Source organism: Rhinatrema bivittatum, chromosome 14 (genome assembly GCF_901001135.1).
Source record: "Rhinatrema bivittatum chromosome 14, aRhiBiv1.1, whole genome shotgun sequence".
Classification (NCBI taxonomy): Eukaryota; Metazoa; Chordata; class Amphibia; order Gymnophiona; family Rhinatrematidae; genus Rhinatrema; species Rhinatrema bivittatum.
In genome coordinates this window covers 45,182,591-45,195,326 of record NC_042628.1, presented here as the reverse complement: position 1 = coordinate 45,195,326, position 12,736 = coordinate 45,182,591, and the positions used below count along the sequence as shown (strand labels likewise).

At 40.5% G+C, this 12,736-nt stretch overlaps 1 protein-coding gene across 2 annotated transcripts in view; it reads left to right on the top strand.

The window, feature by feature from the left end:
- SRL (sarcalumenin) overlaps positions 1 to 12,736 on the top strand; it is an 87,615-nt gene that overhangs the window by 60,852 nt on the left and 14,027 nt on the right. For both annotated transcript variants that reach the window (XM_029576236.1, XM_029576235.1), the window contains one exon: positions 11,458 to 11,574. In XM_029576236.1, coding sequence (XP_029432096.1) covers positions 11,458 to 11,574 — 117 coding nt within the window. The remainder of the gene's footprint in view (positions 1 to 11,457; positions 11,575 to 12,736) is intronic.

Genomic DNA, 12,736 nt, shown 5'->3' with positions numbered 1-12,736 from the left:
AGTCCTGAAATCCAATTGAGTATAGTGAGTTAAGGGGTAGATGGTGGTCAATGGTATCAAAAGCAGCAGGTTAGGTCGAGGAGGATGAGGATCAAATAAAAGGCCTTTAGGCCATGACGAGGTCTCTGGAGACTTTGGCAAGAGCAGATTTTATGGAATAAAGAGGGTGAAAGCTAGACTGGAGTTGATCTAGAACAACTTGAGATGAAAGAAAGCCAAGCCATTGGAGATGAATGGTGCATTTGAGTAATTTGGGTATGAAAGGGAGTGATAGCGGGGGTGGGGGGGGGGGAGTGAGTGAAGGTTTTATGAGGAGTGGTGTGATCACGTTTGAAGTGTAACTCCCCTTTTCCAGGCACTCCCAGAAATAGGCAAGAGACCCTCTTCAGATGCTGCAGAAATTGAGAAATAAAAAAAAACCTGACTGCAGCTCTGGAGCAGGATTCTTCCATGGTTGGACCAGCAAAGCTGTAAGACCCAAAGGAATCATGAACAGTCTCTCAAAAACAAAATGTCCACACCTGGATTGTGGCACCATGAGCAGTGATTCAGGCTAGTCTCTGGCAGAAATTTTGCATAAACTTCTTTAACAGTGACAAGAAAACAAACAAAAGCAGCTCATTATTCTTCCCAGTTCAGCAACCCAAATGTAATATTACAACTTGCAGTTCAGCAGTATTCTCTTTTTCTAGGCTTCCTTCTCTTCCACTGGGCCTCCTGTTCCCAGCTAGTTATACACCTTTCCAGTGATGTCCACCCAGACCAGGATTCCCTGCTGTCTTGGCTTCAGGTGAATCGCGCTAGATCTCTGGATCCAGTCCTTCAAGGTGTTTGGGGGTTTTCTCCTGTATACTCCTTCACATGGATGTAGTTCCAAAATAAATGCAGGCCCCGTCCTGCCGGCTAGCAGGTCTCAGGAAGTTATTTTGGAGTGCTGGGAATACATTTTAACCCATGATTCTAGGTTCTGTTCCTGACAGGGAGAAAAAGTCTTTCAAGTCATTTTGGTTTCCTGTAGAAGTCTTCTGCTTCTTCCAAGAAAACAAGCTTCACAAAGTAGCTAGTGTTCAAAAATAAATCATTCTGCTGCACACTTAATTGCAGATATAAAATCAGAAAGAGTGCAGAAAGTGACGTTCCAGAAGGAAAGAAAAACCCCACACTCCCTGGCAATAGGGAGCTTTCCTGGGCACTTCCTCAATGGTACTTGCAAACTGGATACAGACTCCTTCCCAGCAGGAAGTGGAGATGACTCCTGACACACTTCAGGAACTCCTAGGATTTTGCTTTCCTTTAAGCAGCAGCTCTGCAATACTACTACTTCTACTACTACTACTACTTATCACTTCTATAACATTACTCGACATACAAAGCTCTGTGCCAAAACTATACGAGACAATCCCTTTTCAGCAGAGCTTACAATCTTCTTTTTTTTTTTTCCCCAAATCATTTTTCCTGGAAAAGAACAGTATGCAGCATACATAAAACAGGCATAGGCATAGCAAATCAAACAAGTGAAACATTTTGCCAATAGAAAACTGCAAGAAAAGGATGGGTAGTGCTCTTTTTGGATGGTGGAAGGACTAGGAAACACTCCCTGAAGTTGACAAATAGCACATTTAAAACTGATCGGAGAAAATGTTTTAATTCAACATACAATTAAGCTCTGGAATTTGTTGCCAGAGTATGTGGTTAGTGCAGTTAGCATAGCTGGGTTTAAAAAAGGTTTGGATAAGTTCTTGGAGAAGTCCATTAACTGCTATTATTTATTATTTATTTATTTAGCATTTTTATATACCGACTTTCCAATAACAGAATTATTGATCAACTCGGTTTACATTATAACAGAACAATCACATTTACAAGTAAATGTCTTACAATGAACAGGTAGATATAACTTGGATAGGTATATATGGGGTTAACCATATTAATCAAGTTTACTTAGGGAATAGCCACTGCTATTACTGGCATCAGTAGCATGGGATCTTCTTAGTGTTTGGGTACTTGCCAGGTTCTTGTGGCCTGGTTTGGCCTCTGTTGGAAACAGGATGCTGGGCTTGATGGGCCCTTGGTCTGACCCAGTATAGCAATGTTCAAGGATATCAAAACATTTTTGCCATGACATTTTGTAAAATATGCATATAACCCTCCCCTAATTCTCAAACCCCCCTCCATTCATCTAGCATTCACCCAATATTATGAAAGTGTATTTTTCCAATAAGTGCCAGGAATATGTTTCCAGTGCCACCCAGATGTGTATCCCACTGATTGTAAATAGTTCTGCTCATCGACAGGCAGATCATAAAAACATTTCCAAGCTGCTATGTAATCTTCAGGAACCTTCCTAGCCAAGATGCATACATCAAACTTCTTCATCTGCATGAGTGTGACCATAGACTCCCTCCACACACTAAATGACGTCAGATGTTCATTAATCCACTCTTTCAATATACATTTACATGCTAATAATAAAGCTAATGCAATAAACAGAGAGTGCCCTTTAGATAAATCAAAACCTAGTTCCCCCAAGGTTGTAATGTCTCCCAATAATTGCACATCACCTCGAAAGGGCAAAGTTATCTTTGTGCACTTAGCCAAATGGGATATTACATCATGCCAAAATGTATAGTTAGTATGACCTGTAAAGAAAAGATGCACGTAAATGCCTTTGTCGCTATTACATTTATGACAAATATCCATCTCCACCAGACTCATCTTAAGCAGACCCAGTCTATCTGTTTGGGAATGCTATAATATTTTATATTGCATTTCTTTATGATGCACTGTGACATGCAGCTTGAAAAGTTTTTGACCAGATCTCCCATTTGTGTGGATGTATAAGATTCTTCTATTTCTCTGGTCCACTACTCGGCCAAATCATCCAATTCATCATAATTCATAAGTCCTCTGCAAAACCCATACCGTTGGGACACAATTTTTCCCTCCTGCTATTTGCTGCATCTCCGCAGCAAACTTCATTTCTTTCTTAATTTGCTCAGCAGAGAATTTCAGGCTTAAAAAAATAGTGCCGCACCTGCAAGTATCCAGAAAAATGTTTGTGCGGGAGCTGAAACACTCTCCCTAATTCAAAACTCAGAATTTCTCCCATTACTTCATCTAATAATTTTTTAAGATTAAGAATATCTTGATCTCCCCAAATTTTAAATATAGGATTTTCCATCCCTGGGGAAAAAAAAAACACGGAATGTCCCTAATCAAAAGAAAAAGAGACATGGGGCAATCCCATTTTGCGCTGCAGAAATCTCCATGCAGACAGCAGGGATTTCCACAATATATTTCCTTTGATAACAGAGCTCAGAGAAGCATCCGATAAATGCACCAGCCCCATGGGCATAGAGGTTGCACTCACCTCTCCCAGTAATTTGAAATTCCCACTTATCAATTCACCAATGTAACACAGTTGATAAGCACAATTATGTAGCTGAAAATTAGGAGAGATGGTACCTCCACTAACGTTTCTCTGAACATCTATTTAAGAGTTGCCAGATCAGCGTGCGTCAACCAGCAAGGGAGCATCTGTAATCTGTACAACAATTTTGGCAGTAAAACCATCTTGAAGAGAGCACTTCTTCCCATCAAAGGAACAGGTATTTCCATGTATCAAGTTGCCGTATAAATCCGTCCAGTACACCTCGTATATTTATATCATAAAGTAACGCCAAATCCCTGGGAACCCATACTCCTAAATATTTAATCTTAGAATGGGCCCACTTAAAAGGAAAATGGCCCCTCCAAGCATCTGGAAGACAATCCCATAGGGGCAAAGCCTCTGATTTATCGAAATTGATCGTCAGCCCAGCAAAAGATGTAAACGCTGTAAAAATAACCATAATGGGCTCTATAGCCTTTGAAGCATCGTCCAAACACAACAGGATATCATCAGCAAAGAGGCAGTTTACATTCCTTTTGGCCCACAGCTATGCCTTTGATATCCAAGCTCTGCCTCCACCTTATTATCTGAGGGTCCCAATGTGAGTACGAATAAAAGCAGGGACAGGGGACATCCCTACCTCATGCCCCCTTTTAAGTCAAAAACTTCAGAAAGTGTCCTATTCCACCATTATGCAAGCTTTAGGGTCAGTATGCAAAAGAATAATCCAGTTTACGAAAGAACGCTCAATCCCAAATTTAGCCAGCACATTTAAGACCAATTAACCTTGTCAAAGGCCTTTCCCCACATCTAAGATTAAGATCCTGCTCCCTTTTTGGCTCTCTCTGCCTCCTCCTAGCACTGCTAATAATTTACAAACATTGTTAACCCCCATACCTTCCCAGTACAAAGCCTGTTTGATCAGTCTCTATAAGAGTTGGCAAAACCTTTCCTAACCTGCTGGTTAATATGGAAGCCAGCAATTTGGCGCCCACATTCAGAAGTGAAATAGGTCAGTATGATGCAGGGGGTCCCAAGATCCTTTTTTTCGCTAGCACGATGACAACTGCCTAATTCATTTAGGGGCAAATCTGGCGCAGATTTGTTCGCGCAACCCGGCGTGAACAAATCTGCGCCAGATTTTATAACATGTGTGCGCTGCTGCGCGCACACATGTTATAAAATCCAGGGTCGGCGCTCGCAGGGGGGTGCACAATTGTGCAACTTGCGCGCGCCGAGCAGCCTGCCTCCGTTCCCTCCGAGGCCGCACCGAAATCGGAGCAGCCTCGGAGGGAACTATCCTTCCGCCTCCCCTCACCTTCCCCTCCCTTCCCCTATCTAACCCACCCCCTCAGCCCTACCTAAATTCCCCTCCTAACCTTTATCGAAGAAGTTACGCCTGCCTCCGGACAGGCATAACTTGCGCGTGCCGGCTCTCCATCCCCGGCATGGCGGCTGTGCTCGGGGCTTGCGCACGCCGCCGAGCCTATGCAAGATAGGCTCAGCGTGCGCAGGAGCAACTTGGGGCAGGTTTTCGGGGGTTACGCACGTATCCCTTTGAAAATCTGCCCCACAGAGCTTACAATTTAATCAAGACAAACACATAGGGTAAAGAGGTTTTTGGAATTTCATTGATTAAGAAAATGGTTAAAATACATACAGTTGTAAATGGAATAATCAGGCTCTGTGGGATCTTCTCCCTGCAAGGTAGTCTTCCCTCTGGCCCCTCACAAAACTAAACGAGAAAAACTGGCTAGTGTTGCTGACAAATTTTGCATTGCTTTTATTCAAAAAATCACTAAAGAGAATTACAAAACTTCAAAAGGTAAACTTTCATTCCAAACCTTTTTATTAATTTATTTCTAATATTTCTAATCTTTAATTCTTTTTTTATCCTTTTTAATTAAGAGAGGAAAATACCTCAGCACTGGTTTAGACCTTGTTTTTCCTTAAGTCAACACCAGTTATTACAATCGTAAGTCTAAGAAACCTCTCTTTTTTTTATTTTATATTTCAAATTTTAATGAAGTTCCCTCTTTTTTTTATTGAAATCCTTATTTTAATTTCTATATGTTAAAAAATCCTTCTGTATCTTCTTTCTCCTTTCTAAAAATCCTTGTTAGTCTTCTTTCTCTCTTCTTTTTAGAAACCTCGTCAACCGCACAGTTAGACCAATCATTTATGTAAAGCAACAATTCGCCTGATGGAAAAACACAACATGAAGTGTACTTCTCTTGATGTTATCCTTGAACCTTTAAATTGGTTCTCCTTGACGCAATTCAAGCAATGTTCATTTTAAAGTATTTTCCAAGACGCCTTTTCACATGGCTGTTGTGTTTTCGACTGAGCTCTGGAACACCAGTCCTGGTTCTAAAACACCAACGTTGACGTTTCATCAGTGCTGCATCAGGGCGATTTAACCTACAAAAGCAATTTATTAGACCAATATATAATTACATTGTGTGCCCAACTTAATTTGCAATATCATGCTACTTACTTATAACGCATTCCATCAGGTTATATTGAGCATTGCAAAGGCTTGTGGCAGAGTCCTATTGGTCTTTCCAGAGGAAATTATAAGAGCCATTTTCTGAAAGGCAAAGGCTTTATTAGATTGCTCTGTTCCAACAACAAAAAAGCAGGAAAGGGCATTTTTGGGTGGGTCCAGTGAACTATTACAGGAAACTTGTGCCCAACTTTTCAACCCTTTCAGTTGCCCTTAGAAACATGATATAGTTACACAAAGGATCAGCAACTCACTACCTCTTCTTTACTATAATACTTCAGTATGCACAAGAAGAAGACACATCATAAATGTATATTTTTTTATTGATGTACAGATATATTACGTATCTAACATGAAAAATCTCTCTAACACAGACATCCATCACATACATGCTCATACACATAAAATCATATATCTCATATTTTAATCTCAAGGATATAATCCCTTAACAATATCAATCAATAATTCAAAATTTTGACATGTAATGATCACTCAATAATTAAAAACTTTAACATATCTTGTATCAGGACAATAGCTATTGAAAAACATATAGATGTTGTTGGTCCCTATATCCTACAAAGATCTTCGTTTCACCCCCTTTATCTTGAGGGCTTCCTCAGGGATGGACTTAAACATCAGAAATGTCCAGAGTAACTACTCAAATACATCTTATACCATCTCAGCGATATGTTAATGATATCTTCATATATTTCACATAAATCTAAACAAAAGTAATAAAGATTATAATAAATACTCAATTATAAGTTCCATGACAGATACTGAATTATAGTTATCATATGCAAAACACAGCTATGCATTTCTTAGAAACATGATGGCAGAAAAAGGCATTTAGCCCATCCAGTCTGCCCATCCATCCAATTAATTTAGCATTATAATTCTCATCACTTCCATAGAGATCCCCTGTATTTATCCCTTGCTTTCTTGAATTGCGATAATATTTTTGTCTCCACCACCTCTACTGGGAGGCTGTTCCATTTATCCACCAACCTCTCTGTAAAGAAATATTTTCTAAGATTATCCTGAGTCTACCCCCTTTCAAACTCATTACATAGCCCCTCGTTCTAGAGCCTCCTTTCCATTGAAAAAGGCTCACCTCCTGGGTATGGAAACCTTTGAGATATTTGAATGTCTCTATCATATCTCCCCTATCTCGCCTTTCCTCTAGGATGTACATCTTTAGATATTTATGTCTATCACTAATGCTTTAAATCTATCCCCACTAATCATTTTAGTAGCCGCCCTCTGGACCAACTCCATCCTGTTTATATCTTTTTGAAGGTGCAGTCTCCAGAAATGTACACAGTATTCCAAGTCAGGTCTCACCGGGGACCTATACAGGGGCAATATCACCTCCCTTTTTCTGCTGACTGTTCCTCTCCCTACACAATCAACATCTTTCTGGATTTTGCCATCTTGTTATCCATCTGTTTGGACACCTTAAGATCATCAGAATCAATCACCCCCAGATCCCACTCTTCCTTTGTGCTTAGAAGAATTTCACCTCCAATACTGTATCTTTCCCTTGGTTTTTGCATCCTAAATGCATTACTTTTCATTTGTTAGTATTAAATCTAAGCTGCCAGACCTTACCAAGAACACTGCCTTGAATAAGCTACATTGGACACTAATGTGAAACAGCATTTAGGATTATAAAAAAAAAAAAAAAAAGGTGATGATATAAGGAAAAATAACCCTTGCTGTAGTTACACAATGTTAGGTTCCATATTAGGAGCTACCACCCAAGAAAGAGATCTAGGCATCATAGTGGATAACACATTGAAATCGTCGGTTCAGTGTGCTGCAGCAGTCAAAAAAGTAAATAGAATGTTGGGAATTATTAGAAAGGGAATGGTGACTAAAAAGGAAAATGTCATAATGCCTCTGTATTGCTCCATGGTGAGACTGCACCTTGCATACTGTGTACAATTCTGGTCGCCGCATCTCAAAAAAAGATATAGTTGCTATGAAGAAAGTACAGAGAAGGGCGACCAAAATGATAAATGGGATGAAACAGATCCCCTATGAGAAAAGACTAAAGAGGTTAGGACTTTTTAGCTTGGAGAAGAGACGGCTGAGGGGGATAGGATAGAGGTGTTTAAAATCATGAGAGGTCTAGAACGGGTAGCTGTGAATCGGTTATTTAATCTTTCGGTTAATAGAAGGACTAGGGGGCACTCCATGAAGTTAGCATGTGGCACATTTAAAACTAATCTGAGAAAGTTCTTTTTCACTCAACGCACAATTAAACTCTGGAATTTGTTGCCAGAGGATGTGGTTAGTGCAGTTAGTATAACTGTGTTTAAAAAAAGAATTGGATAAGTTCTTGGAGGAGAAGTCCATTACCTGCTATTAATTAAGTTGACTTAGATAATAACCACCGCTATTACTAGCAACGGTAACATGGAATAGACTAAGTTTTTGAGTACTTGCCAGGTTCTTATGGCCTGGATTGGCCACTGTTGGAAACAGGATGCTGGGCTTGATTGTCCCTTTGTCTGACCCAGTATGGCATGTTCTTATGTTCTTACTTTGTGTAGTGAACCCATTCTTCATGCTTCCAATTTCCAGCAGGGATTTTCTTATACATATGCTTCAGAGCTGGGGATAGGAGCTGTTTTGCCCCCCCCAAAAAAGATGGGCCAGGTCACTTTGTTATTTTTAAGAAGAAATGTATTTTCAAGAGAAGAAACCTGTTCTACTGAAAGGGAGTCTTGGCTATAAAATGGGCTGTAGAAACCTTTGGATATTAGCTCCCAGGAAATCAGTTTACATTGGTCATGCCCTTAAAATTGGTTGCACCAGATAAAAGATAATGCCAGAATCATTATTTGGCCTCTTTTACGGTATAACACCAATGCAGATTTCTGCCCTGGGAAGGAAGAAATCTTTAGTGTGCTGCTGTGGGGCAATCCAGGGCAGTGTTCTATGCAGGGTGGGAGGTGGGGAACGTGACCAGGTGGAGGTATCCTTATACCTGCAGAGAGGGGGTGGCAGGTGACGTCAGTAAAGCATTTTGTGGGCTTGTCCTCTCCCTTAAAATTCCCCAGGAGGGAAAAGACAAGGGAAAGTCAGACTAAAAGCAGAGCATTTGGCTGCTTTCCGTATATTTGTTCCAAGAAAGAAACAGCCATTTACTTTTCAGCTTTTTGATAAGGATTTCAAGCCCTGAGATAGACAGAGAGAAGACTAATATTGCTGCCTAATTGCCCTGGACTTTCCTAATACCCTTAAGGGATAAGGACTTTTTGTTATTCCTTTCTATAATCCTGTTCTGAGACAGGGTAAAGATTGTCTTAAAAGTCTGAGTGTCCAGCCTCCCAAGTTATTTTTTTTCCCTTTAATCAGATTTGCCAGGAAACACTTAAATTTTGTTGTCCATGTGGAGTTTCCATGTGGTCCAGGGCTCTCCATGAAATTAGCAAGTAGCTCATTTAAAACAAATCGAAGAAAATTATTTTTCACTCAGTGCACAGTTAAGCTCTGGAATTAATTTCCAGAGGATGTGGTTAAAGCAATTAGTGTAACTAGGTTTAAAAAAGATTTGGATAAGTTCCTAGAGGAAAAATCCATAAACTGCTATTAATTAATAAGCAATAGTAGCTTGAGATTTATTTAATGTTTGGGTACCTGCCAGGTACTTGTGACCTGGATTGGCCATTGTTGGAAACAGGATGCTGGGTTTGATGGATCCTTGGTCTGACCCAGTATGGCAATTCTTCTTATGTTCTGGAGAATAGGTCCATTAAGAAAGATGGGGATCGCCATCTCTTGCTTCTGGGAGTGAGAAACAGGGAATGGATTTCTCCTTTAGGAACTGTTAGGTACTAATATGTGATGCAGATTGGCCATTGTTGGAGACAGGATGCTGGACTTCATAGACTCAGTGTAGCACTTCATATGCTCTTATCTTCCTTGCTTCCTATATTGGTGTTTTAGAGTTGGCCCAGGTATGAAAAATCCTGAATTTAGTTAGTCCACTGAGCAGATGTGAGCTGGGAGTCACAGGGGAGTTACAAAGAAGTAGTGTCACATCAACTTTTGCCACCAAATCAACTTTTTAAATCATTGCAGACAAATTAACTCTATGAAAATTAGATATTCAGGTTACATTTATTTGTATTGATTTCAGACTGTCACTTTCAGCAATGACACTTGTTTAACATGCAGTCTTCTGTCTTGACAATAACACTCTAGCCATTGATGCTTCCATGGCTTCTTTTCCAGTGTTTACTGTTCCTGATCCATGGCTTAGCCAGAATTTCCTGCTGGTGCAGTTCACTTTGACCTCGGTATTTTACCTGCAGATTATTTGGGTTCAATATTAAAAATGGCTGAGACTCGGATGTAGCTGGACAAACCATGGAATTTAAATCTCACTAGGCTGACTGCCCTGGACTTGGCTGACTAACTTTTTATCCAGCTAAAAAAAGCCAGATAAGTTGAGGGAAGTCCAGCAGTGAACTGGAGTGAAGTGCACTAAGCTAGCCAAATAACACCAATTTTCAACGTTATCTGGCTAATATGGCCAGGTAACTTTGGAACTGTCAAAGTTAGCAGAAAAAAAACTTATCCAGCTAACTTTTACATAGCCAGTTATATTTAACAGCTGCACCACTGAATATCCCAGCTACATTTATAGCCACTGAAGCTTGACCCTTTGTAGGTTAAATTGGCTACAAATGTTTTTCCTTTTCCAAGGGTATGTCCATTCTGCGAAGGTACCATTTGTAGAACATGTTGTACGGTCTTTGTTAAGAAACACCATTTCCTTTAACATTTGAGGCTCCAAAATCAGTAGAGCTGGGTTAAGTCAGGCAAACGAATGAAATGAAGCGCCATTGGCAGAGCCTGGACAATAAGTGGAAGAGGAATAGTGCTTGTCCCAGAGAGATCCTCATTTCACTCTGGCATATGTTGTTTAACGGTATGTCCAGCATTTGCAAGCGCCAAGTTCCCAGTCCTCTGCAGGTTATGGAGAGGGAAGCAGAAAAAGCATCTATTAAGTTGGTGCAGCTACAGGGTCTGAAACATCTGGAGGGAGGTCATGTTTCAAGAGTTAATTTGAGGGACAACCTGGGACATGTGGTGAGATGGAGAGGGGGGGGGGGGGGGTGTGTGCCATGAATCACACATTAGGCTAGGTGAAAGCGAAAGAAAAAACATTTTAACCAAAATGGATGTAAAAAATAAATGTACTGCTAGTTCAGTGAAAAGTATCACCTTTTCTTTTTTTCTGTTTGACCTTTATTTCTGTTAACCAAAATGAGAACTGACCATCCAGTGCCAGGACAATTAGCCATCCCATTGACCTGGCTGTAGAGACGAGTCTGGCCCATGGTGCTAACGTGTCAGCAGCTTGCTTTGTGTGATGCAATGTGTGCTTGAAGGCTGCTAGGGCTGCTTAGCTCAGTTTCGTGATGGCTTCAGTCTTGGATTGTTCAGGCAGATTCCTCACGCCCGCGTGATGGAAGAACGTGACGGTTCAGCATTTCTTTGCCCTTAACTCTTCTTTGTCTTTTTGTTCTCTTCGTCTCCACAGATGGGGAAATCACTTCCAAGCCAATGGTGCTCTTCCTGGGACCTTGGAGTGTGGGGAAGTCCACCATGATAAACTATCTCTTGGGGCTGGATCAGACCTCCTACCAGCTGTACACTGGTAACGGATGCTAGCTGATTGTAGACATGATAGTGGTGAATGAAACCCCCTACCAGTTCTACATTGGTAATGGATACCAGCTAATTCTAGGCATGCCGGGTGGAAAATTCAGCTACACACAGAGGGTGGGAGTGTGAGCCCCAAAAGAGGTGCTGCTGCTTGTCTCCTTACTCTCCCTCCCCTTCCAAAAAGTGTATATATATATATATCTTTAGGACAATGGTGTCTTACAAACCACCCGCTATGTGCCTTTTAATTTTCAGTGAGCTGGCCTTGTCTGCTTTATGGAATATCACCCATCATAAAGGGAGAATGTTCACCGTGTCCACCTAAGTGCAAAGTCGGCGGGTACTTTGTAACCTGGGCAATTTGACCCAATATTCAAAAGGAAAGGAGGCATGCACATTAGCTTTTAAAAAAAAAAAATTGCCACCTGTGCTTTGTACCCATGGACTTTTACATTCATTTGTCGTGTGGGCAAAACATTCAGGGACTATAATGCATGTAGATTTGAAAATACAAGCCACACCTATTATTTTCTGATCCCACTCAGAACAGACTCTCGGAAATGCCTCCTGCCAGTCTGATTAGAAGGCCGTGTGCTGGGCAGCCCTATCAGCTGGCTTCAATGAGGACAATTTTCAATTTACCTTGGGTGAGTGGCTCCGGAAATCGTCCTCAAGGAGGGAACCTTCCAATTGCATTTGCCAGAGGGAAAAAAATTACCTAACTGAAAATTGCCTCCTTAAATGCAACTAAAAGTAGACGTTATGTTGTCTGCCTTCCTTAGACATAGTCCAACCCAAAGCAGTTCACAAAACATAAGAATAAGACATTAAATAGCAATTCATCAAAGAAATAATACATCAAAAATAAAATATCAAAACCCAATGTAAAATACAACTTAAATGGGGGGAGGGGGGAATGAACCAGAGCCAAGGAGGATTATATTCATGTGTATAGTGTATATATCTGTTGTTTTTACTGGTAGGGAGGGAGGAGGGGAAAATTGTAAACATGAAAGAACCTATTTGCATATCATTGCTTGGTGTACATAAGTCTCAAATGTATGCTGAGCTGATCATTGTTTTCAATAAAAAGTTCAAATATAAAAAAGCAACTTAATACAATTCATAAAAACATAGAACAAACCAAACATCAA